General features: G+C 42.1%; 2 protein-coding genes across 13 annotated transcripts in view; one reads left to right on the forward strand and one right to left on the reverse strand.

The window, feature by feature from the left end:
* Positions 1 to 10,520, reverse strand: part of cacna1db (calcium channel, voltage-dependent, L type, alpha 1D subunit, b) — a 75,929-nt gene extending 65,409 nt beyond the window's left edge. For 8 of the 11 annotated variants that reach the window (XM_085780950.1, XM_085780947.1, XM_085780949.1 and 5 more), the window contains exons 1-3: positions 10,323 to 10,489; positions 6,209 to 6,671; positions 5,031 to 5,136 (exon numbers count right to left, since the gene is read on the reverse strand). In XM_085780950.1, the coding sequence (XP_085637076.1) occupies positions 5,031 to 5,136; positions 6,209 to 6,671; positions 10,323 to 10,356 (603 nt within the window). In that variant the 5' untranslated portion in view covers positions 10,357 to 10,489. Of the gene's footprint in view, positions 1 to 5,030; positions 5,137 to 6,208; positions 6,672 to 10,322 lie in introns of all 11 variants that reach the window. The other 3 variants (XM_085780951.1, XM_085780953.1, XM_085780952.1) reach the window with 2 other exon arrangements.
* A 1,694-nt stretch (positions 10,521 to 12,214) lies between these two features.
* On the forward strand, positions 12,215 to 26,281 carry dcp1a (decapping mRNA 1A). Of its 2 annotated transcripts, XM_085780954.1 has the most exons (9): positions 12,215 to 12,456; positions 12,795 to 12,835; positions 14,545 to 14,672; positions 19,016 to 19,082; positions 19,241 to 19,379; positions 19,716 to 19,802; positions 20,856 to 21,425; positions 23,035 to 23,253; positions 24,782 to 26,281. In XM_085780954.1, the coding sequence occupies exons 1-9, from the start codon at positions 12,289 to 12,291 to the stop codon at positions 24,860 to 24,862; spliced, it is 1,500 nt and encodes a 499-aa protein (XP_085637080.1). In that variant the 5' UTR covers positions 12,215 to 12,288; the 3' UTR covers positions 24,863 to 26,281. The 2 variants fall into 2 exon arrangements, with proteins under 2 accessions (XP_085637080.1, XP_085637081.1); XM_085780955.1 differs by lacking the exon at positions 19,716 to 19,802 and having other exon boundaries at positions 12,251 to 12,456.
* The last annotated feature ends 1,099 nt before the right edge of the window (positions 26,282 to 27,380 follow it).

The raw sequence follows: 27,380 nt of genomic DNA on the forward strand, positions 1-27,380 counted from the left end.
ATGGTCACATGGGCAAATGATACACTGACGTTTTCAACAGTTTCCTCATGGTGATATGACACAGCATCAGACAAACATCCAGCTCAGTTATACTAGACCAGTGTTCTGAGACTGAAAAGCAACATATGTTCTAATTGTGTGAATTTTTTGAAAAATTTAGAGAAATTTCTGGAAAAAAAAGTGATATTTCTGGAAAAAAAGTGGAAAAATTTCGAGAAAAAGTTGGGCACCCCCTTTAACCCTCTCAAGGACCCCTTTGAGAACCATGCATGTACTGGACCACCATGAATGTAGTAGCTAATACAAAGTAGGTACAGTTTCTACAGTTTACAAATCCTGCCCTCAGTGAAGAGTGGACTGAGGAGCTGAATGCATGTCAGGAAACAATGTAAACTGGCACTATGTCACAAGACTGAAAGGTATGAATCTTTTTTTTTTTTTTAGAATTTCTGTATCAATTCTGAATCATGTGAAATAGTGTGCATCATTTTTTTTTTTTTTTTTTTTGAACAACCCGACTGAATCCTTAAACTCATTGAGACTCTGAGGTACAACAAAAGCATAACATTGCAGCGGAGGATTGCTGCAGAGATTTTAGGTTGTTTTTTTTGTTGTGGTTTTTTTTTGCGGACAGGTTATGAGAATCATCCACATTTTAACAAAAAAAAACTGGGCGGATGGTTTTCTACTCTGTGATGTCATGACCTGTCTGGGGCACCTTAAAACATTTAAGGTTTAATCAGTTTTTTTTGTTTTTTTTACTATGGTTTTATCTCCAATATCCAACTCTGCATTAGCCAAAAGATTATTTACCCTTTGATCTCTGACTCATGCTGCTCATGTAAAGGCTCACCCACACGCAGCTGAGATCCAGTCCAGTGATGAAAACTGAATGCAACCAGTTTGGTAAACTGGGCCTACACACTGCACCAGCACCACTGCACTAATTATCCTGAGACGACAGTGTACCTCTAAGTCCTTCCATGATGTTTTTGGTTTTCATTAGTTATTGCCCATCCTCCATCTGTTGAGAATGTCTCAGACTGTGTAACAGTTCTGATTATGAAGCAGGTGTTTAGCCAGAGCAGAGCAATGATTCAACATATTCTTATTCATTGTGGTTAAAAGATCAGATCTATCACGGTGTCAGATCTAACATGTTTCAATGTAGGTTATATTAGGGTGTCCTCAACTAAGGGTTTTCATAGCTGAATCTGATTCGTCAGATTTTGCCTATTGTTGGTCATGAAGTTTTTTCTTTTTTTTGGCAGTCGAATTAAACCTCTCTGAATCGAATCAGGGCATCGTCGACTATCCGAGGTCACCCCTAATATATGTGTGTGTGAGAGAGAGAGAGAGAGATGTGTGATCTATATGACTATAATATTAATAATGACGACGTCAACATAAATCATAATATTCAGATAATATTAATGTTGACTTTCTGTTTATCAGACCACAAAATAATGACATCAAATCATCATAAATTATACTATTTAACCACCTACAAATACACAAAACGTTCCTGAACTGTTGTTAAAAAAACATGTAGAGAAATGATGAGCATTTTGTTTATTCAGCTGTATCAAAAAGGTTGAAGCGATGAAAAGTATAACGACCTCATGATGCCAACAAACTACACACTGATCAGATTTTCTCTGACCGGCATTATCTTATAAATTTAATCTTACAAACTCTCTTTTGATTTAAAAGTGAAATGATGGTTCAGGTGGTCACTGCCAGATCAACCCCTTCAATCTTAAAACACTGATCTGATATGCTTCATGAATAAAACTTTACACAACAGAGGTACACCGCATTATCAGGGCCGGTCCTAGGATATTAGTGGCCATGAACAAGATTTTGTTTGTGGCCCCCAAAACACTCCAAACGCAAACAGCAAATCGCACACACTGCTTACGACTGAATGAACAGACACACACACACACACACACACACACACACACACACACACACACACACACACACATGTTTATGTGTTAAATGAATTAAATTGAACCCTGGGCCCTTTCATGTGACTCCCAACCCAGCGGTTGTGGCCCTAAAAAAACGCAGAGTGTTTATGCCAGCAGCCGGCCCTGCGCATTATACTTTAGTCCCAATATGGTTTATTTCACTCATGACCAACTTGTGATATTTAAAGCAGAAGTAAGCGATATTTTTGTGTTAATATAAGTCTTAAATAGTTATATCTTCCGACAGCAATCACTTACATACGAGTGTTTGTACCGAAACACGGGTCTGTCAGTCACTCTGCTCTGCTCTGAGCCGAGGAGAAAACTTTTCTCGTATCCTACAAGTTTTATCCAATGAGGAGAGAGAACGGCATGAAGGGCTGTGTGTGCAGCCAAGGGATGCGCGTGAATGTGGTGACGTAGGGACGAGGACCAATAGATCCATGACGAGGGCGGGGGCTGCTAACTCCATCGGCTGACAAGAAGATATGGTGCGTTCAAGGCAGCCCGTAACTCGTGTTTTCCGACCTGTGAAGTCGTACCAGTTCGATCTGGTACGAGTTCACGGGTCGGAAGTTACGAGTGGCCGTTATAGTGACTTTCACAGGTAAAACAGGTCAGAAAAACACGAGTGGGTTGCCTGGAACGCTACAAAGTCGTAAGTCGTGACTTGAAGCTGTAATTTACGGTTTCAAAAGCCTGCCTGGAACGCAGCATTAGCCAAAAATGACCGGATCGCTTACTTCTGCTTTAACCACACTTGTCAAACTCCAATAGCTCAATTTTCGATTTCAGTTGAGATCCCAAAGTGTCCAAAAAAGGAAAACATGTCCAACTGAAATGAAGCATTAGCCAAACAATCAGCTCTCATGGTCGTCCACCTCTCCCTTCAGGATCTCTGTTTGTCAACAGTAGTATGTTCACCGTCCATCACTGGCCACTAAATCTAATCAGTGTGTCCTTGTGTCCCCTGACAGGTTTCACAAAATAAGACTCTGACTGTGGCTTAGATACAACACACCATTATACTTGCATGTTCTATTTGTGGTGACATCTAACATCTATGATAGCATGTGTGTAATATATATATTTATTTCACTTGCAGTCTGTTACCCCAGAATCAAATGTCTCCATGTGCTCCATGGACTTCTTCTTGTTGTAAGGCCTGTTCACTCTCTCTCTCCCCTCTCTCTCCGTAACCTACACTAATTTACTGACGACTAATCTACTGCCACGCTTAATCCCCCAACCTGCTCTCTCTCTCTCCCTCTCTCTCTCACACACGCACGCACACATACTTTCTCTCCTCCTGTGCACACTCGGCCCCATGAGTCACACACATTCTCTTATGTAAAATAAAACCCATACAGACATTTCCTCAGTTAAAGCACAGTCATGTAATGACTTAATTACATGAAACATCCAGCAAATCTTCAAATATTATTATCATTAATATTATGTCATTCAAATCAGTAAACAGGAAGGAAAAATGTAAAGTGGCACTGAAAATTATTAATCAAGTTTTTGGAATTTATGAATTAATTTTGAATTTGACAGAGTCACGATTCTATCTTTTATTGATTTTGTGCTCATGCACTATACTATTGCAGCTAAAAAGAATCAAAGTCAAACCTATAATTGCAATCATGGGTCATGGTTATTATGCCAAACCATGCAAAATGACTGAGGGGTACATGATATTTATGGAGACCATGGGTAATACGTTGATATACTTTCTTGATATTACAACAGAAAACACATCATTTATCAACTCCCACTTCATTTCCATGGTGATTTCATATAGTGCTTAAAAATAAACTGATAAGAAATGCTAAAACCAGATGCTCTTTGACAGAACAGACACACCGAAAGCTGAATGAATGTTCATACACACATGAACATTGTGCAATGTGCGATACATGTGTAGACACTCACACACATCTAAGGATACTGCTTCCTTCATTTTTACACATTGCCACACTAGACCACTACCAGAAACAATCTGTAAACTTTTCCTTATCCTTATTTCATCCTTTTTATGGAAATATTCTACATGGAGCTTTACAGATATTATAGATATTTTATCAGTCAGACAGTGATGTACTTAGACTTCACTTGTTTTGTCTTATTTCTCCAGTCAGAATGCTGGAGTGACGACATTCATACTGCATTATTCTCACCTAGACCCTCCTCCCACCAGGAAAACTGAAGACACATCCAACATCTGCTGTTGCATTCAATGAAAAAATATGTTTTAAAGATGCGAGAGAGGAAATTCCACGGCCTGCAGTGACTTTGTGCGTTTGTACATTTGAGTATGTGAATCATTTTACATAAGAGAAGGTGGGTGAGTGGGTGCGAGGGACTGAGTGTGCAGGGGAGAGAGAGGGAGAGTGTGTGTGTGTGTGTGTGTGTGTGTGTGTGTGTGTGAAACCTGACACATCCATCCACATATTGGTGGGAAAGCCCTCTGACGCAACTCACACATGCAGCCACTCACAATCATGCAAAGGTGTGTTGTCTGGCAATTGTGCATAACCTGGACAATGACAAATAGTGACACGAGCAGCCAGCAGCACAGAGCATGAGTGTGAAAAAATCTGTCAACCGCTGCTGTACAACAAAGCAGGCAACATCTGCAGAGCCACATCCACAGACAATAATTATATTATAATAATTATAATATTATAATTGAAAAAACAAACAAAGAAAAACACATTTACACCAATTCTTTATCTCCATTCAACCAGCCTTTCATTCTCTTATTGATACTAAAGTAGCCTTAGGCCCATTCACCAAAGCTCCAAAGTTCAAACTACTTTCTATCCAATCCTGAAACAAACACTTCAAACATTTCAATTCTGTACCATCACATTGTGCACAAGTTCGAATCCCGCAGCGGCCTTTTGCTGCATGTCATTCCCCCTCTCTCTGCCTCACTATTTCCTGTCTCTCTCTCTACTGGGGTGTCCATTAAAGGCAAAAAAAGCCCCCAAAAATATACTTAAAAAATAACAACAACAGACCATAATATTATTTTTCTGCAGTACTCACCAGCTCTTGGTTTGTAGAATTGGAGTCGTCTCCAGGAAAGGGAATGTAAATGGCTAAGGCTACACAGTTGGCAAAAATAGACAGCAGTATAAAGATATCAAATGGTCTGGAAACACTGTTGAGGAAAACATAGAGAGGTTTTGGAAGTTCTTTGTACATTTGTCATGATTCTGTTTATGATAAGAGTGCCTATTTGAATTGTATTTTGGTATCTGTCACTGCAGAAAATAATAATAATGACACGTTTTACATAATAACCTAATGATAGGCACCTTTCAAGCCTCTCAACAACCACAGTAACAGACAATTGCAAGGTATGAGATACAGAATAAATGCAATAATTGCACTGTAAAGATGAAGATGATTAAGTGCAGGTACAGTACTGGAGATAAAGAGCGTATGCATGACAATATGGCTGAAGGCTCTTAACCCCAGTGGCAGTGAGGTACAGACTAATGGAGGAGGAATGAGTACAGGCAGGTGTGTGAATCAGTCAGAGAGACATGCAGGTGCTTGTGCTTATAGTGCTTCTAGATTTCAGGAACTGATTAAGTTATGTATATGTATCTGATTGGTTGTTAACCGTGGTATATTGAGCATATACCATGGCTACTATTCTAAAGCCTTATCACAGCGTAGGCTATCACTCCGCATCAGGCACGTATGACTGGTATGAATGGAAGTTGTTGTCATGTATCCATGACAACGGACTGTTACAGTCCGTAGCAAAAGACAATTGATGTTTTTATGATGTTAAAAAATGGAGGTAGTTGAATTCACATGTTTAAGGTGAACTTTCACCTCCGGGGAGGGTTAACAATGGTAGAGGGCACTGAGCAGTGACTTTCCCCTGAAAAAAAAAGCAGAGGAAAAGACGAGATGCAGAGCTAACTTGGAGCTAACGTCTGGAGAGGTGGGACTATTTTTTTCACAGTGGGGCTATTTTATCGGATAATATGTATTTCTGGTTGAATAAAACTACATGATATTGACTGCGTATCCCTCTTTCATAATGCCTTAATTGGTAACCGTTTTATAAAAGCAATATATCGTCCAGTCCGTGGTATATGCTCATTATACCACTCGCCTGTCATGATATATTGCTTAATTATACATCAACTCATCAACAAAACATACACTCAACTAGTGCCTGGGAGGCACTTGAGGTTAAAGGATACTTCCACTCCACCAGGCTGATGCAGGCCCTGCGGATGGGGTTGTTGAGGGTGAGGCAGAACAGAGCCCTGGGTGGCCTGCTGTTGGTAGACCCGCCCTGTTTTTTGCTTTTGGCGTACTGCTGCCTCTTCCTCTGTGCCAGAGAGCCTGCGGGGGCCGGGACAGTGGTGCAAACTGAGGTACGGGAACTCATGTCTGGCTTTGGGACATCGTCCTGCGCTTGGCGAGCGGCACTGATGGCGGCGTGCCAAGCGAGGACTGGGCTGACGCCGGGGCCAACAGGGCCTGGCATGCCACTGTTGGCCCCGAGGAGGCCGTAGGGGGAGCCGACAGGTTTGCCGGTGCTGGCCGGGGCTTGCACAGGCTCTGGCGGATGGAGCTGATGTAGATAGGTGTGGCTTTCTGACCAGAGCGTCGAGTGGTCTGTGGAGGGAGTGGTCCTTGTATTGCTGGCATATTGTGCCCCTATAGGGAGAGGGGAGACACAGACAGGATGGTTAAACCATTTTCAATTTGTGCATATATAAATAAAAACACCTAGAAATATTATGTCCCTTCATTTGTAGACAACCGTTGCACAAATGAAGTGTTAGAACGCCCAGACCACGAGAAGACGTTCCTGTTGTTGTTGTTCGTGTGCATTCAAAACCAAATATTGAATTACATGTTCAATGATTGACAGTTTTGGTTTGAAAAGTTTCAAGAGTCATCAATCAGTGGTCAGTGCAGTTGTCTTTTAATATCTTAACTGAATTGAATAGTTGTACCTCAAACCATGTTTCAGTATATCACTTAAAATTGTTAAGTTCCAAATAAATGGAAAAAATGAACTTCTACAAAGCGCATAAGTTATAACTTGCTGTATATGCGCTATCAGGGGTGGACAAACTTTTTGGCTCAGGGGCCACAACGAGTTTTAAAATTTGATGGATGAGCTGGGCCAGTATCAGATGGATGGAGAGTGTTTGTGTGTTAACTAATATAAATGTTAAAGCCATTACCTCAAAGTAAAAGAAAAATTACATTCAGGTTCAGTGGAAGCAGTGTTGTTGGTCACGCTTTTTTACTAGTGCATCAAAGTTTGAGGTCTTTGCCATAATTTGGACAATTTTATTTGACGGGGCAAGGTTAAAAAGCCCAACAGCTATGAATCAGTGAGAGCTGGTATATCTCTTTCTGTGAGCTGAAAAGTGCAAAAATGTCATTAGGACAAACACAAAGAGCTGTGATTGGAGGACTGGATATACTCATTTTTCAATTGACGCAGATTAGAACAGATGCAATTGTCACATAAACTCTGCCTCATGCAGCTGGGCCTAATTATCCACCAGGACAAATAAAGATGAAGACTGAACTTGATAATGAAGATGTAGAAAAATACTATGGGCAGAGAAGTGAGAGGAGGAAGAAAGGAGCTGGTTTGAAGGGAGTGTGTGTGTGTGTGTGTGTGTGTGTGTGTGTGTGTGTGTGTGTGTGTGGGAGGGGGGGGGGCAGCTGTCATTCATGAGTAGTGTTGGGCACGTTAGTATTAAAAAGTAATTAGTTATAGTTACTAGTTAGTTTCCTCAAAAAGAAACTTAGTATTACTTAGTTAAACTTAAACTTAAACTTAGTTTAGTAGCCTAAATTAGTTACTACATTATAAAAGCAACTAGTTACCAGTAACTATTGCGTTCCTTTATATATAAAAACATTTTATAACATTTTTTTTTTTAATAGCCTATCTCAAATTACTTGGACTCGCCCCCTTAACCCATATATGGAACTAACCAACAGGGGAAACAGTAACTTTCTTTGATCACTCGTTGATGAAAAAAGTAACGCCGTTATTTTATAACGCTGTTGTTTCCATCACTGTTCATGAGAGACATAGAGAGTGGCTGAAATCAATGAAAACGCCCAGTAATGTGTCCGTGACAGTCACCGTGGTGCCTCTACAGTGGAGTCGCATCAGGGAGTAGCTTCGTCACAGATAACCAACAATGATCCCTCATCAAAAAACCTTCTTCAGAACTAATCATATACCTCAATCTTATGTGTGGGAACATTTTTCTTTTGAAAGGAGCGGGGAAGAAATTAAAACAACACGCTATAGTTCAACATCTCTGCTTTGGAGAAAGTAGCCTATAGGAGCCTATCAGCCTCCTCATCCATCCAGCACAGGTGTAAAGCAGGCTGGCTGTTTGATGATCCCCGTGGTCCTGCTGCTGGTCTGGATGTCGCACATCACCCCTCGCTGCTCCACACTTAACTCTGAGCCACAGTGGCTTTTAACAGCGGCTCACCGTCCGTCTGAGCCACTTTTAAAACCTGACAGAACATCATCCAAAAAGTGATGATTTTGCGTCGCTCCGTTAATTCTGGGGGCGCAACAACGATCGAAGCATCGTCAACAAGTTGTCACATGTTCCCAACACTTCACCATAACATCCGACCAAATAGCCTACAGGTAGCAGACAACATTTTTTAACGGTAACAAACCCAAACTATACTCCCCTGTGGACTGCTGTAACTAACCTACATCCATTACGTTAACTGCATCTGAGAGGCAGACGCGACTCAGGCCGTCGTTTCAGAGAATAAGCATGGAGCGCTCCAACTCCGCTCCTGCAGCTCCGCGCACCGTTTTACCTTCAGACTGTTCATCTGCCTCTTGCATCCTCGAGTCAACATCGAAAGAATCCGTTTCAAATTCAACTCATCGTTGGGAAACCGTGGTTTTGACCTGAAATGTGAGAGGTTTCCCCAGCGCAGACCCAGGAGCGCCAAACATTTTCGCCACATCCGGGTGTCTGCCTGCAGATTCACGGTGGATCCGAGTGGACGCGCTGACAGCGGCAGTCAATCCACCGCTGTCAATGACTGTGAGTCTGTGTGGCTGGGGATGGACGGAGCTGTGGACGGAGGGGTGGACAGGGATCTAGAGTCTCTTCAGCTACTGGAATCGCAGTCCACAAACTCTGGTCTAAATGCACTTGTTGCTGAAACTTTCAAACAGCTAATCTGAATATGAGCTCAAACATGATTTGGTTTGACATGTTTTCATTTGATCTTGTGGGAGGGAAAACACAAACAGTAATACACTTATTAATTATACCCTTTTATTATTGTTGATAGGCTACTAGCCCACTGATGATCTATTAGTGTATGAAATTATAGTTACATTGCCTATTATCCTAGGATTTTAAATTGTGCAGTAGCCTGTTTGATTCATTATCTAATTTAGTCCATCGTTTAATTGTCAGTTTATGAGTGCAGTATTTAAAATATTTAGTTAAAACATATTTTTACTGCCAGTTCATGTTAGTTCCACCTGCCCTTGTTGTATGGGGGACAGGTAAAGGTCTGTCAGTTATAATATAATAATTTTGGAACACCCTTGGTAACCTGCCTGCGTTACCCACAACCCTGAGGATGCTACCAGCTCCAGAAAACAGGGTTACATAACCCTAGCGTTTGTGTGAATGAAGCAGCTTGTGGCACAGTGATAAACACAGAACGGCAGCGCCCAAAGCGTGTTCATTAGGGTTACTCTTCATGGACTATAGCGTAATTTACAACAAAAAACATAGGAATATCTGCAGACTCATGGTAAACATGACATTTAACTGTTTAAAGCTCTATACAGAAATGACTTTGGCTACTTTGTTTCTGAGCAGAGGGGATCAGGTGCTCCCTAACTTGTTCCTGGCTAGAGAAATTGGAAGCATTATAACTGACCAATGTTACAACTATCCCTGGTAACGCTTATTGCATAGCTCATATCTGTCCACAGCTCAGTGTCAACTTGCTGCCATGACACAGTCTCTAAGTCACTATATCCATCCATACATTGTTTACACTGATTATCCAGGCAGGATCACCGGAGGCTAGAGCCTATCCCAGCTGACACAAGGTGAAGGCAGAGCAGCATACACCCCGAACCGGTCTCAAGTCCATCCCAGGGCTGAAATGCTTGCAATACAATAGAGAAAGTGCAAAACTAACTAAATATAGCTAGCTGGCGGAATCTATTGCATGCTTCTCTGTCCTGCTAGGACCATTTTGGGTTGGGAGGATAAACACAAAGCCCTCATCCCATTCCCCCGGTTAAACCACTAAAGAGTTTGGACTTACCCCTCAGGGGTCTTCCCCTTATAATGAACGGCATTCTGTCACCTGGCTCTTCTCAGGGGCTTCATAGCACCGTTTTCAGCCCTCGCTTCACTGCGATTTGAGAGGAAATGAGTTGTCGGAGCTGTGCTGGAAGGTTACCAGTGATTGGATTACCTGCGCCTGTGTTGAGGATAACAGTTTCATGGTAGCGCGTAATCCTCCCATCATAATCCCTGTTCCAATATTCCTCCAACAGAGGCAGGTGATGCAGACAGCTGCAACATCACTTGACCAAATCAATTGCATGTATTTGTATCTATGTTTTATCTGAAAATAATGTTTTTTTCCCTTGCGAGTTCTTTACATTTTGTATCACTGTGGTAAAGTGGAAATTCTCCAGTCATTTTCTTTGAGACTAGAATTTAACTTTAAAAAAACACAAGTATTCAAAAGTCCTTTTTTTATGTCAACAAAATGTTGTACAATGTATTATTTACAGTGCAATGGTTCTGCTGAATGCACTGATCTGTAACACATGCAGAGTAAAACGCTTTTAGGCTTCAATATGATCTTTTTTTTAATTTATTGATTGATTTTTTTTAGCTTTTTTAAAGCTTTAAATATAAAGGTCTTAAATCATTTGACCACAGCATAAAAATAGGAACTTCTTGTTTTAAAACAAGAAAAGAAATAGGCTATAGCCTAGTTTAGGCTACATATCTCGACGTGCTTTTGTTAATTTCTCCATCAAGTGACGAATAAAGGATTATTTTTATCTCATTTTACCAAACTAGGTTCATCACCTGTGGAAAATATTCATCCCCAAAACTGCTAGCTGCAATCAAAAAGAGACTGCACAAGGGTATTTTACCACTGATACTGTAGCTGAGACTCAGTTAGAATGATAAGGGCCCTTTCAACATGTTTTTATAAATAATGACGGCATGCTACCTTGTTTCTTTTTACCCTAAAGCAGCGGTCCCCAACCTTTTTATCTCCGCGGACCGGTCACCGGTGGAAAATTTTACCGCGGACCGGGGGGGAGGGGGGGTCGTTCTCTTCGGGGGGGGGGGGGGTAGCGTACGTTCTCCTGTTTACATTACATGTAGGCCTACTGTATAAACAGGACTACATGTTCACATAGCCTAGTTTTCTCTTACGTTTACGTTCTTTGTTACAACTCACCATAATATAGTATCACAATAATAATGTCAGTCATCTGGGGGTGATGCTCCGTCTGTCATCTCGGTTCCTGTCTCTACCAGTCTACTCTGTCATCTCGTTTTGCTGCTGAAGCTGCAGAAAACTCCGTTTCACAAACATAATATGTTTGTAATGGAAGCAGGTTTTCCGTGCTTTTGTGGCGATCTCAGGATATTCTGCTTAAATCCAGAACGCAGGGAGAGAAGTTTTCTGTGAAGTGATGAAGCGGCAGAGAGCCGGCCGGGTCCCGCACACACATTGCGGAGCTTGGAGCATGTGAATCACCTGTTGCAATGAACCCGTAATTTAAACAGGACTCGTGCTTTTTCTTTTAGAACAGCTTTCTTCTTGTTGGAAAGCGTCGGGTCTTCTGTCGTCTCATTATTGAGTTTTTCCCGGCCCGGCGACGTGTGTTTTTCACTCTTTTACGTTTGTGCCTGCCTGTCAATTGCGCAGCGCTGGAACGATGCACAAACGGAAGTGGCAACATTTTCAAAATAAAACGACCGGAAGTGTGAAATAGACGAAACAAACTATTTTTTTTTTTTTTTCATTTTCATTTCATCTTTCTGCGGCCCGGTACCAAATGATCCACGGACCGGTACCGGTCCGCGGCCCGGTGGTTGGGGACCACTGCCCTAAAGGACACAGGATTAATGTGAAAGATGTTATTGGTCCTGTAATTCACCAGAAGGTGGCGATGATATGGTTTCAATTTACCATAAATCCGATGACAGCCTAGCCACCATTTCCGGGGACAGCGGAAGTTTTGAGTGTTTTGCAGATGCACGAGCGTGAGGAAGCAACAATCACATCCAAGATGGAGACCGTAAATGCTGGCCACATGATGAGCCTAGCAGCTCTACAGAGACAAGACCCGTACATAAACAAACTGCTGGACGTCACTGGCCAAGTGGCGCTCTACAACTTCAACTCCAAAGCCAACGAATGGGTAAGAGTCTCGAGGCCTAAAACGGCTTCATGGCTTCTCTTAGCATGCTAATGCTAGCTCAACGAAAAAAAACAAACAACAAAAAACACAAATTAAAAACAAGTTAGTATTTATCAGGCCGTGGCGTGTCCGCACACTTTCACGTTAACACCATTTTGATACGAGTGTCAGCCTGCATTGTGTTTCACTAACTTGTTGGTTATAAAATGAACGTTAGCTTACCTTAGCTAACACAGGCTAGCTGGCAGCGACTTCAGTCAGCGTCCGTTGCCTTTAATTGGCAAATATTCGGCTCAGCTGCCGTCGTTTCTGACGCACAATGTTACTTTTCATTTCAGGAGAAGACCGAAATAGAGGGCACGTTGTTTGTTTACGCCAGGTAAGCACATAATCACCTTTTTGAATGTTGTTCCCTTGTTCAGCGTTGCGTCTCTTTGCGCTGTCATTTGACGTATTCAGCGCACGTGCAGGCCGCAGCGTTTGTAAACAAACGATACAGACGCGTCTGTAAACCTAAACCAGGCTTTAACGCCTCTCCTCTCCGCACAGCCTGATGCAAACAATGGCTCTGCATCAGACTCCACCAGATTGTGTATTTTCATAATTTGTGAAGGCTTTAGATATTTGTTAACAGTACAGCAATTACATAGTTTCTTCATGTACTGACCAATTATGAGGTTTTGACCTATTTATTTGCTTCCATAAAGCTGGGGTAGGCAGAATTTATTTTAAAATTACAATATAAACTTTTTCTTCTTGAGAAAATAGTGTTTTCCTATTCAGCTATCAGTAAGGAAAGGTTTGTGTGGTTGGGGCAATCAGACAGAAGTCCGACTAGACGTCAAAATCGAATTTTGAGCATAGCTCGATTAAGCTCTGCATGTAAACGTACTGAGTGATTCTCTATTCTCTGTATGCAGCAGCCTGAAAAGCCTACAGCTCTACCTTTGAACAATCAAATCTATCCTGGTCTGGGGGTTCCTGATTGGTTGAGGGGCTGGCCCTACTCTGTTGGGAGGCTCTATTATGTCCTACCAATTTGTTAGGACCGACCAGGAACCCCCAGACCAGGATAGATTTGATTGGTCATAGAGACCGGGAGCTGTAGGCTTGTTTTCAGAACAAATCCTGCCTACCTCAGCTTTCAAGGGATAGTTCCAACATTTTGGCAAATTCACGTATGGCCATAATCCAATATAGTCATAGGAGTAGGTTCATTACCTTGAATTATTGGTGCATGTTGTTTTGAGATCCACGGGGCAGAGACGCGAGCTTCTCAACGAACCCTCATCAAACTCACCAAATACACAATCCAACAACTCCAGCAATGTTGTTTTTTTTTTTACACTATTCACCTGTAGTGTCCCACCTTAAAGCAGAAGTAAGCGATATTTTTGTGTTAATATAAGTCTTAAATAGTTATATCTTCCGACAGCAATCACTTACATAGATTGTTTGGACCGAAACACGGGTCTCTCAGTCCCTCTGCTCTGCTCTGAGCCGAGGAGAAAACTTTTCTTGTATCCTACAAGTTTTATCTAATGAGGAGAGAGAACGGCATGAAGGGCTGTGTGTGCAGCCAAGGGATGCGTGTGAATGTGGTGACGTAGGACGAGGACCAATAGATCCATGACGAGGGCGGGGGCTGCTAACTCCATCGGAAGTTATGGTGCGTTCAGGGCAACCCGTAACTCGTGTTTTTCCGACCTGTGAAGTCATACCAGTTCGATCTGGTACGAGTTCACAGGTCGGAAGTTACGAGTGGCTGTTATAGTGCACTTTCACAGACAACAGGTCGGAGAAACGCGAGTTGCGGGCTGCCTGGAACGCTACAAAGTCGTAAGTCGTGACTTGAAGCCGTAACTTATGGTTTCAAAAGCCTGCCTGGAACGCAGCATTAGCCAAAACGACCAGATCGCTTACTTCTGCTTTAAGTAAAGACGCCACGAAACATTTCCTGTTCAGTCATTTGAATTGAATATTGAAAACTTTCACTTTGTTGATGAAAAGTATGATTGAGGAAGGTGATGCTTTCCATTTTGTCTTGTCAGATAATAATTTTAGTATTTCTCTTCTTTGTTATCCAAGGTCTGCCTCCCCACGCCATGGCTTCACCATCATGAACAGACTGAGCACAGAGAATCTGGTGGAGCCCATCAACAAAGACCTGGAGTTCCAGCTGCAGGATCCCTTCCTACTATACAGAAATGGCAACTGTGAGTATTTTGTGGGGTAGAAGTGCAAAGATATTAGATATCGTACACATTTACATGTGCTTAAGAGACCTATTCAGTGTTCTGATCCAGTTCTTAACTTTTTTGTGAGACCAATAAAACACCATAGTGCAAATATGAGGGGCAAATACGATGTGCTTCAACTCCAGGCCTATTGATGCAAGGAGCATCTGTCTATGTCTCTCTGTCTGTCCGTCCATCTGTGTGTTAAAGGGGAATTGCCGTTTTTTACAATCTGGACCTTATTTTTAGCATAAAATACGATAATTTACTCACCCAGACAACGTTGGTGTCATTACAAGTCCTTCCGACGAAATTAGATCCAGCCGAGAGCTGCGTATATCCATAAAATGCGAGTCTACAGAGCAGCGGAATGCAGCCTCTAAATAACACATTATCCACCGCGAAGCTCGTTCATTTCACCAATATTTTGTTATGATAGGCTAGTGCTATTCCCCTCTGAGTCCGGGGTTAGCTGTTATCAACATCCGGGGTCTGTAGGTTGACCTACTGACCTCTGACCTGGATGATGTCATCTCCGATGCCGCGGCTTGTTTACCTGAAAGTTGCTACTACTAATGCTATGGTTTGTTTCTGCGTGTTTCCGACTTGTCAGAACAAAATGAGCAGCTGGACAAAGTTCAGCTTCCTCAGGCTTCCTCTCCGCAACCTGGACTCACTAAAGCTCCGGCTAGTTGCGCTACAAATGGACCCGAATGCCAAAGTGGAATCATTATTATAAGAATGAGCCGTGCGTGCAGCGGTCGGAGATTATATCATTTGTGGGGGTGGGAGGTTTGGGTTTTCCTGGTTTTTCTTTGTCGTTTATGGGGTTTTTTTTGTTGTTTTTATCCTCTGTGAGGCACTTTGTGCTACTTAATGTATGAAAAGTGCTATAAAAATAAAAGTTGATTTGGTCATCCAGGTCAGAGGTTAGTTAGGTCAAACTTCAAATGCTGTGCATTATGACAGGAGTTGAAAAAATCATTTCTGTTATTAAACTGACAGTAACCACAGGTGTAGTTCCCCTCAACTCAGGTAATCTTCTGGTTTTATGTTTCACTTTACTGCTCTGACACAGCCCCACACTGTGAATTGCTTGTGCATTAGTTTTAAATAAAAAAAAAAATATATACTGTTAGTAAAAATTATTGAAATTTTTCAATGTACCAGTTTAGATGAACAATTTACTGCATTAGTTCTTTAAGAATCTCAGTCATAGCAAAGCAAAATTGAAATTGTATTGAAATATCTCTTTGGTATATTGAATCTGAACTTTATGAACCTATTCAGGAAATCGCTTACAATACTCAGTCCCAGAGATGTCCCTAATGTCAGTGGGAAATAGATTTAAAAGCAACATAATAGCTATATAAGCTACGTACATTTGTGGTACAGAAGATTTTTTTATAAAACAACATATTCACTGTTCACGTGATTGAAAGCACCAATTCCATGGCTTTGACCTTCTCTATCACACATATATTAGGTGAAATCGGTACCTCTGAATAGGCTGAGCAAACAGCTCCTCAGGGTCCTCTGGAACTCTTTTCCCGTTCTCTTGAAGCCGCTTCGATGTCTTGGAGACGCATTGAGTAAGAAAAGCTCCTCTGAGGAACCTTTTGCACTCATGACCTCACGCTCCCTCCAGATTTCAGCAGTATAAGCTCGGTTTCACTACAGAAGATATCATTTTGCATCGGAGCAAAATCAACGAAAAAAAAATCCCCTGCGCATTAGCTTGTTGAATCTGATTACTTCTATAATTCTAAAACCTTTTCCCGCGAGCTAATTTTGCAGTCAGATAAGTCTTTTGAAATGAATTCAACACGAAGTAAGGTGAAAAGAAAGGAGTGATGAAAGTCCTCAGATCTTGAGAAAATAAGTGACAGCACCACCACTGACGTAATCCATCAGAAGTCTGAACACCAGTTTCATCAAGGCGACAATTAAGGAATTAGAATGTTTTCCCATTTGTTTGCTTATCAGGAAAAATAACATGGCGAGGGTCAATGTCAGAGTAGACGGCTCTGCTTTTGGACTTGGTTTGCCAATCAGCTTGGCTGGTATTGAAGACATGATTTCTTATTTGTATCCAGGACAGAGCAGCTTCCAATGCAGTTTCAGCTCAAGTCAAAGTGCCGTCGTCGACATCTTTAATTCCTCAGAGTGGTGGGTCGAACTGAGAGAAATAGCAAAACAACGGTTAACAGTATCCTCAGGGTGTGTTGGAGAAGCCTCCAGCCTGTGGCCGCTGACAGTCGCCTCTTTAAGCCTGTTAAGAGTAAATTCTTCCCAGTAGTTTCCTCTCCTGGCGTTTATTCCATTGGCTTGTAATGCCACTTATCTGCTGCAGATCATTTGCTTCTTCCCAGAAACCAATTGGTCAAAACACACTCCAGTCAGCGTTAGTTTGTTATCCAGGTTTCCAATGTTGAGAGAGAATATCTTCAGGAGGCTTCAAGGACCTACTTCCCCGTGTTGTGAATTAGGAAAAGCCGAGACGTAACGATGAAGGCTGCATCAGGAGCAGGATGGACGCTTGATTGAAGAGCAACGACAGAAACTGCCAGGATGATTTCCACAGGAAGATAAAGATAACTTTTAATTTGTCTGCTGGTGAACTCCCAGAGTTAGAGAGCATTCTGAAGGAAAGCTCTACCTCTACGCCTCTACACTCTACCTGTTTACACCTCTCCGTATTCCCCTTGGTCGCACCAGATGCCACAGCAACACTCAGGTTGCTGGGTTACGATAGATGCTTCAGGGACCTTGAACATGCCAGTGTTTCTTCACACATACAAATGACACACAAGCAATGTAAAACTAACAGCTTATAACTGAGAACCTGCAGTGTTGCTGTCTTCAAATGTTACAGAGCTTTTTAAAGGTTTATTGCACAAACTTAGACAGTAGGGGAAATACATTACACAAGTTTTAGTTTTAGTTTATTATGGATAAAGTCCTCACTTTGGGAAGGACTATTCTTCCTGGGGTCCAGACACTCATACATGACAATCAAAACATAATACAATAAAATTACAGAATTTAATTAATGAAAAAAATAACAAACCAAGCGATTTTACAAATACAAAAGAACGTTGACTTTTCAAAACATTTACATAAAGCTTTAAACTAGAAAAATATAAGTTCTTTACAAATAATGGCCTCTTTTATTTTCTTTTTGAATCTCCATTTATTTTCAATGTTAGTCGTATGTGGTGGTGGGAGCCAAATACAATTCGTCACTGCTCTATACCAGCGTTTCTCAAACTTTTTTCAGTCAGGGCACCTTTCAAAAGTGAATAAAATCTCAGGGCACCCCTGTGTAAAATGTAATTCAAAATAACACTGCATAGCCTAAATGTAAATGTCCTGTTTATTTAGATGAGACAGTATTATTTAACAGAGCATAATACAAACTGTAAATGCAGGGTGCATAGGTGCCTCTGTAGCCTACATATGCACACACACGCACACGCACACAATAATCCGCAATGTGAGAGGAAGAGAGAAAGGTCTACATGCGCGCAGCGCGCAGGCACGCGCTCAAATGAATCCACCGGCGTCTCCGCTCCGTTCTGACTCTCTCAATCAGAGAGTTTCTACCGTGTCACTGCAGAGTGTTTTTATACATCAAACGCACCGGAGTCGGAACAGAGCGGACACAGATCCACTGGAGAGAGGAGGGGGTGTGACTCGTGATGTGTGCCTGTCTGTACGACGCATTTTTTTCATAGCGTCCTGTGTCCGGTGGACACGGCCCCTGCTGCTCTGAGCGCCCGTGACCAACGACTGTGTCCACGGAGCGGTCTCTCTCTCTCTCTCCCTCCCTTTCCCTCTCTCTCTCTGAACGCTGCTGAAACGAGCCGCCTCACGTCCGAGCCGCTTGATAAGTGCGGCGCTGTTCCAAAAGTTGATTATTTCAACTCTGAGCGCTCTGAGCGCCGCGACAAAAAAAGAGAAGCCCCGACCCGAGAGCTTTTTTTCCGCCGAGGGCGGGTTAAAAGGGCGTCCGGTGGACACGGCCCCTTTGCATAGGCCTATATGTAAAAAGAATGTATTCTATGAAATGTCAGAAGTTTTTTTCACGGCACCCCTGACGCAGTCAGACGGCACCCCAGGGTGCCGCGGCACCCACTTTGAGAAAGGCTGCTCTATACATTACATCATTTCATCATCATTGAGACATCTGGAAAAGTTGAGGCTAAGTTGAGTACTAAGACTATTTTGGGTGGTTCTAATTTGATGTGCTATATAATGCTGCTGGTTCTGTTCTTTGGCCAGTGTAGACGATGTAACATACAGTTTTTGTTTTCTTGCAGTGGGTATCTACAGTATTTGGTTCTACGACAAAAGGGACTGTCAACGCATTGCTCAGCTGATGGTCAAGTAAGTAGTTGGACTCATCTCTTTTGTGTTTGAAGCCAACACCTAAAGGGTGTAAAAGACGACACTCATCCAAAGGCAGCTCTACTTTCATCAATACACATCTAACACATAACACTTAGGTGTGTAGACAAATGTGTCAAGCTCTCACTCTCCCGTAGGATTGTAAAACAAGAAGCAGACCACGCCCAGAGAGGGTCACCAGAGAGGGCGGAGCCAGGGAGGACCAATGGCGTCGCGGAGCCACAGCCCATCGACATCCTGGAACTGCTGAGCAAGGCCAAGGAAGAATATCAAAGAGTGAGGAAACAAATACACAGCCGCAGATGCAAACATGACTTCACCTAGGTTTTTAAAAGGCAAAGCATATTTGTTCACCCAAGTATTTTTGTACCGTTATTTAGGTGTTTTCTTGCCTATACAAGGCAATCAATTACAAGATCACAATTAGGTCATCTTGGATTTAAAAAAAACAACAACCCTGAGTTTAGATCACAGCCCGAGACCCAGGGCTCTACATTGCCTGTTTTCAATCTCTGTCTTTATTCTGGCTGTTTCCCAGAAATTAATACATTTCCAATACCTTGTGTGTATGTGTGTGTGTGTGTGTGTGCTTGGGGATGATGAATGTGGCAGGCTCAGTCAGGTGAAATGAACGGGACGACGGAGTCCAATCTGAAAGCAGCTGTCAATGCAACAGAACACACCAACACACCTGAAAAGGTATATACATGACTGTTTATTCTGCTCACTCTCACACACACCGCTGCAGCGGGCAAAGAGAATGTACGAAGCTGTTATTCCAGGTGTTTATTTTGACAAACAGGACATGACTAAATTGCCTTTATTACATTAGCGTATGTAGGGTATATTGTGAGGAAAGACATCTTTTAAAAAAATGCCCAAAGAACAAGGCAAACGGTTTTTGACCACCACAGGGTCTTCCTTGAGTGCTCATGTTTCTTAAGAGAGGGTAAACCAACATCATGACAGATTTCACCATCATACTACACAACGCATATTTGTAATCACAAGAATAAAAACACACCAACCATTTTTAGAAAAGCCAGTTAGGTGTATTCCATCTATAAGGCCTGGATACATCAGAGCATCATATTAAAACAGTAGCTGCAGGGAAGTGATCTGTGTGTCGACTGCCTTCACCACTGTCTGTCCAGTTACTTTAGAACCCCTGAAGTCTGAGCACCGTCTGTAGAAGTAGTTTTCTTTCACAGGTTTCTTTGTGTATTAATTGAAAAACTACCGATACCAAATCTGATACCATTTTAATGAACTCTCCATTTCATTCTCCAATTCATTTCATTCATTGAGTGCTGCCGGTAGCTGGTCCCAGTTTCAGGATCAAAGATGTGAACACACAACATTTTATTTTATAGATTTAGCAGTCTTTTGTGTTAGGTTTATGTGTTACGTTTATGTTTTGGATCAATTTCTTAGTTGGGTGAAAAAACAATTTGTTCGGAACCTCATTATTTTCATGCCCCATTAAAAAGGGATCTAACAGTTGATTCTAGTTGGATGCATTCAATTACTTATTATGATTTTTTTTTAATTGATCAATTACTTTCCTTTAAAAATTTGAGAAAACTGTGAGTGACCAACAGTTATAAACCCAATAGGATTCTGTTGAAAGAAAAATCTTCACATTTAATTTTGACTTGGTGAATGAACCTTCAGAATAGTTACGGGTTAGTTTTGTCTCCATCAAAAGTTCATTTCCACAGAGTTTCTATGTCTGTTCTTTTGTCCCACCAGAGCTCTCACACAATGGTGAAGCAGATCACAGTTGAGGAGCTCTTCGGGTCGTCCCTCCCGAAGGATCCCTCTCTACCTGCCATGCCTGCACAGAGCACCGCCACCGCTCCCAGTGACCCCTCCACCGTCTACATCCACACTCAGTCTTATCCCACTCCAGCCCAACAGAACCTCAGGTCCAACCAGCTGCGCCAAGCCCCCGGCCTGCTCCCAGCTCCTTACGCACTACATCCCAGCCCCGTTTTCCATTCAACCCCCAGGTCGGAACCCCAGCCGCGGTGCCCGGGTTCGCCTCTCGTGGCACCTGCAGCTAGCTCGGAGCCTCGTGATGCGCTCCCTGGTCCGACGGCGGCTTCTGTCTTCTTGAGTCAGGAAATACTCAGCACACTCAAACCAGCGATGCCCCTGGTGAATTCAGACATGCACAAACCCATCCTCGCACCCAACTTCTTGCCAAGCGCTCTAGTCCCACCCCACAGTTTCCAGGAGCCCATGGGGAAACCCCTTCTCCAGCACAGCAAAGACATGGATGTTTTCTCTCAGCCTCCAAACCTGATCAAACCCGTGTCTGTGAGTTGAAGGATTTTCTCTGCATCCATTTTTGCAGACAATAACCTCATCATAGTGTTGTCTTTAGCACATATCTTAACTCATTGAGTGCCAGACCTTTTATAAAACGGTCAGTGCCAGGTGCCAGCGTTTTGGGGCATTTTGAGTAATATGTCAAGACCCAGAGAGTATTTTGTACTATGACTCTGAAAACACCAAACAGCTCAAAGGAAAGAGGAGACTCTCTATATAACTAGGGAAAAAACCATTTGTTTGTACCTTGTTCCATTCTTGATTTATCTTAAGTTGAATAGAGCCTGGTTGCACCAAAAAGACCACTTTTTTTCTAGAAAGCTGAGAAAAATGCATTTTTGTGAAAGAGAGTCTCTCAAGAAAAACAGTGATTTATCCGTTTTAATTTTGGCTTCAAAAATATGTAAGACATCTGAAAATTTCATTTCACATGTTTTTTTCACCCCCCCCCCAAAAAAAAAAAAAAGACTAAACAAAAAACAAAACAACAACAACAACAACTAAAATACAACAAGTACGAGCAGTTGCTGCCTCTCCTACGCCCCCCTCCCCCTCCCCCTCCACTCCCTCTCCTCTCCCCCCCTCCTTCTCCTCCTGCTGCATCGTCTCTGAAGTAGGGAGGGAGACGTCGTGGCGTCTTCAGCCTCTGTGCTGGACGCGGCCGCGGCAGCGACGCACCGCGCTGATCTCTCGGTTCGTCGTCACGTCGGTTAGACAGCAACTGGTGAAACTGACTCCGCGATCCGCCTCCGCTTCGGCATTTCGGTGCTGATCATCTAGATGAGTTTACCTTTCCTGCCTCCTCTGATCACTTCATGCTGGAGCTATGCTAATAGTATCCGTGGCTAAGCTTTCCTCCAGCTCCACGTTACACTTGTTCCAGGCTCTGCCCGTCGTTTTTCTCTAGAAATAGAAACTTTTTCCGACTTTTTTATCTCTGTACCGATCGCGCTCGTCTTCTCCTCCTTCTTCACTTCTTGCTGTGATCTACAGTCTCCTTCGTTCTACACATCCCAGAAGCCCCAAAATTACTCACAGTGTGCGCGAGAGCGTCCCCATTTACCAGCCGCAGAAAACTGCATTTGACGTCTATGGACGTCAATGGCACTCAAGCGTTGGATTTTGATTGACATCCATAGACGTCAATGGCACTCAATGAGTTAAAGGGATAGTTCAACATTTTGGAAAATTGGCCCATTGCCATAATCCCTATAGTCTTAGGTTTGTTACCTTTAATTGTCAGTGCAAGCTGTTTTTAGAACAGCGGAGCAGAGCCGCGAGCTGCTCATGGGGGTTTGCATGAATTTTCAGCCCACAGCTCTGCTCCGCCAACTTTTTAATGCAAGGCCTTATGGAATCACACCTCCTAAATTCTACTACTCCATTTATGAATATGTTACCTACAGGGCCCTGACATCAGTCAGTGGTTGGTGTCTGGCCCCTGTCACAAAAAAACACTGGCAGGCCGGCTATGGCCATCCTGCCACTGGGGCTTAAAAAGTTTTGTGGTTGGAAACCCTGTCGTATGTTTACTGTTGATGATAGTTATCACATCGCTTGTTCTTGTCCTCACTCCTCCTTGTATTTCTGTTCCCAGGCTGTCCCTGTGAGTCCGGCGTTTGGTGTTCCAGGTCCTGAGATTTCAGTGCTTCTCTCCCCCAGCGCCTTCCAGCAGGCCAACAAGACGACGACAGTAGCATCATCAGTGGCTCTCCCCAACCCCACCGAGTCCTCTACCTCTGTAGGAGCTGTAGAATCTCCACCAGCGCCCTGCAGCAAAACACAACTACAAGAGACTCTGATCCACCTCATTAAGGTACAACAAGGGTGCCACACGTGCTATTAACATCAAAATCAAAAAAAGACGAAAGACTCGAGTTAAAATGGAATTAATTTTTAATAAAATGTTTACTACAGCAGAGTTCAGCTAACTACCTTTTTCTAGCAGTTAACTTTTTTATTTTTTTTTCTCACACTGCGCCTTCCGTAAACTTCTCTTTGACAACAACACAGGTTTTGTTGAGTTATACAGATTAAATGTTTTCAATTGTTAAAGATCTCAAAACAGATTAAATTATATGTTGTGTTATGAGTGTCCCCAGGCACATTTAAAACTAGTGACACCCACTAGTGAAAATAATTCAGAGCAGCCAATAATCATAGATTGTGTGCTGCTGGAACTGTTATAGGCATTACATAGTATGACCACTTGATCAGCTGCGGAGAGAGGGAGAGAGACCGGGAAATTGAACAATGTAGGGAGAAAAAGTGAAGACAGAATAGATTTGAATGTGTTGGTAATAAAAACATAAATTTAAAAAGAAAAAGAAACCTAAATAAGCCATCTGGCCATTTGTGTCCCGTTCGCTTTCTTTTTCTTGACCATTTTAGCTGTTAGTGCTTATGGAAAGAAATGTCCCAAGGCTCTGGTTTTTTTTTCTTTCTATTTTTTTTAATTTTCAACCTCAGTCTTTTATATAAAAATATATCACATATACTGTAAATATCCAATTGTACAACTTGGCTCCATCGTGGCTACTTGTGGCCAATTGAAACCCATGAAATCTACGTCTTTTTAATTCCTAGTTATTTACAGTATTGAATCATACAATTTAGGTGAAATGACTTTCTTTCTAAATTCAACACTTGGAAATTGTAGTTTTTGATGTTTTCTACCAGATTGTGTCATTGGTCCATTTTTGGCCAAGGGAGCAATGTCATGTAATATTCTTAGTTTCCAGTAGAGGGCGTATGATGGCTTACTGCACTCGAATGGAGTAAATGAATGATACATACATTACAAGCCTCAATTGAATCAGTTGCATGTAATTAAAACATTTCTGGGGATTCCAAAAGTTATATTTTTGTCAGAACTGATTTGAATCTTAAAGAGAAGTGCCGTTTTTTACAATGTGGACCTTATTTCTGGCATAAAATATGGTCGTTTACTCAACCATATAAACTTTAGAATCCATTCGAGAGCGCGTATATCCACACAGTGGAAGTGATCGGGGCAACGAAATGCAGCCTCTAAATAACGCACTAACGAATCATAACAAAATATTTGTGAAATGAACGAGTTTCGCAGCAAATAATGTGTTATTTAGAGGCTGCATTTTGGTGCCCTGATGACTCTAACTATATGAATATACGCGGCTCTCGAATGGATGTAAATATGGTAGGACTCCTGGTGACACCAAAGTTATCTGGGTGAGTAAACGACTGTATTTTATGCCAGAAATAAGGTCCAGTTTGTAAAAAAAAAAAAAAGACACTGAAAACTGAACCATTGCCCTTGTGCAGTTTGTTGATGAATTCCCTTTCTTTCCTTCCTCTTTGTCTAGAACGACCCAGACTTCCTCGGTGCCATTCACGATGCTTACCTGCAGACTCTGTCCAAGGACTTCAACTCTATGAAGCTATAGTCCTGCTTCACCCATCGCCACTCTCACTTTTAGTGCCACAACCCCTTCATGACTTTTGAAAAGGACAGTGTTAATGGGGTTCAACAAAGTGCAGCAGGAAGGATTTTGACAGACTGTGCACTGCCAGTGTTCTATGGGGCATTCTAGCATGCATGTGTTTCATCCTCTCTGTCCTTGCCTCACAACCTGGATTTTGAGTCTGTACCTGAACAGTGATGCTGGCCTGCTCCTCACACGTACTTTGACTTTTTGTCAGGGTACATCAAAGAGATACAACTTCAGATGCTGCTAGTTTTAATATCTAGAGGAGGGGGGCCACTGTGGGGCTTCATAGACCTCAGACCCTTTCGCTTCTGACCTTTGGACTGGTGAAACTGCAGCTCTGAACCACTGACACTGCTTTTCTCTTCGGAGTTCTTGCATTGCAGAATGGGAACACTTCAAACACCTAAAGTCCGACCACTTCTGAAGACAAAGACCTCGGTGTTTGAGACTCCAGAACTGTCTTGGGATTCCTCGCAGACCTCTGTAGCTTCATGAGGGGACGTCTCAACTTATTGAACTTTCTCCTTCAAAGTAATGAAATGAAATCAGCACTGGCAGCAGCACAGACTCTGATCAGCACCACAGCCGTTGTGGCATTTTGTGTTAGTCGTTTGCTCTCGACAGTGAGGATGCTGTTGGAAAATGGAGAACTTTCATTATTGTTTAGAGCAGCACCTGCAGCTAAGACTTGAGTCCAAGAATCAGTTTTTTGTTGTTGTTTTTTTAGTCGCAGTACTGCCTGTATCATGTTCTTCACACAAACTAGCCTCTTTGCTACCTTTCTCCACATTTCTCCTTTTTCCCCTTCTGTGTTGTTGAGCTGTCCTCCAGATGAGCTCGGAGCACCTGATGTTGGAGGGGAATGTGCACTAGATGGTTGCTGCAGTACCTTCAGGGATATCAGCATTTTGGAGCATGTAAGAACGGTACGGAGAGAGAGAGAGAGAGAGAGAGAGAGAGAGAAAAAAAGTTTATCTGAACATCCAACTTCTGCAAATGATATTTAATTTTAATATCACAAACAAAAATCATATTTCTCTTAAATTTGGACCCTTCTTTACACCCCTTTTTTAATATTGAATGGCTACAATGATAGGTGGAACTGATGCTTAACAGCTTGTAATGATCAGCTACCTCAGTTCCTGCTTCTTGGTGTATATTTTCAAGCCACAATTAAGTCAAAGACTTAAATACAAAACTAAGTTGTGGTAATTTGGCGTTCTTTGCAGTAAAATGCTACTGCAGCACAGAGACTTCAACTCAGTGCACTGTGCTTTGAACAGGAAGAAGCACATCTGTCCCCTCACTATTTGCAGTGCTGAGCAGCCTCACTCACCAAAGACAGACAGAAAATCGGCATTTGAAGATTTAGACGGGGGGGGGGGTTTATTATTGGAATGTGTGCATTTCTGACCACACAACGGGTACTAATAGGTTTCACTTCCCAATATGTTCAGCACAGAAACAAAGGATCAGGAAAACTGTCGAAGCTTGCGAAAGTATGAACATGTCTGTAAGGGCCCAGTGACACAGATGTCACAGATTATGGGACCTCTAAGGTTGGAAACTGGGAATCTTCTCCACCTTTATGATTCAAGGTATCTGAATGAGATTGAATGGGACTTGATGATTTTGTATTTGGTCCTGCTGTTTCAGTGGATGTGATGTTTACCCTCAGTAACACATGCCAGTCTCTTTCTCTCATTATCAGACATGTTGGAGTTGAGCTCAGTTCCAGACCGTTCGCCTTGGGTTTTCTCTCCACTTTCATTTGGCAGGTTTTTACATTTAGAAGTAAATCAAATCCATTCCCCTTTTCTTTTTTTCATTTAGGAGGTGGTTTCTTCTGGCATGTGATAATAAAATAAAGCCAGAAGTGCGAATGAAACAGAGATTCTTTTTAATTCCTGTCACATATTTAAGATTTTTAGATTGTACATTTTGGTCAAACATCTTTTATTGACCAGATATGATTTGGGAAAAAGTCTTGCATTCATTTTCTAAAGTCATTCTGCATAATTTGGTTTCCTACTATTTTGTAATATTAAAGATTTGAAAATAGATATATATTGTTTTGTTTTGTTTTATGGCTGCCTGGAGAACCTGCTGTATTTTTGCTTAACTGTGAAAAAAACCTACAAAGATTAAACTGGAATATAATTTAGAATTATCACTGGATGATTTTGTATCGGTATTAAAATTCAATCAAGCGCCCTGTGAGAGTTTCCATGAAGATATCTCACTTTAACCTCGTGGAGGCAGACGGGGTGGGGGTGGTGGCTCAGTTTCAGAGAGTAGGTTTAGTGAAAACTCGCAGTTGGTCGACTCAGAGTTTTAGGAATCTCTTCAGTTCAGCTTTGATGATGATGAAATTCTTTATTCAGTCACATCACATAATAGCTACGAACATTTCAGAATAGCTACAAACGTTATTAATTAGGTAGTGACTGAAAAGGCACAGGCAGAAGCATAA

This window comes from Trachurus japonicus, chromosome 7 (genome assembly GCF_045865225.1).
Source record: "Trachurus japonicus isolate A0001 chromosome 7, Traja_1.0".
Lineage (NCBI taxonomy): Eukaryota > Metazoa > Chordata > Actinopteri > Carangiformes > Carangidae > Trachurus > Trachurus japonicus.

What these genes read in the sequence shown, in the direction of transcription:
- dcp1a (XM_085780954.1), top strand. Translation starts at nt 12,289, where the DNA reads ATGCACGAGCGTGAGGAAGCAACAATCACATCCAAGATGGAGACCGTA. An exon ending in ACGTTGTTTGTTTACGCCAG is followed by an intron (nt 12,836 to 14,544) that starts GTAAGCACATAA and finishes TTGTTATCCAAG; the next exon opens with GTCTGCCTCCCCACGCCATG. An exon ending in CTCTGATCCACCTCATTAAG is followed by an intron (nt 23,254 to 24,781) that starts GTACAACAAGGG and finishes CTCTTTGTCTAG; the next exon opens with AACGACCCAGACTTCCTCGG.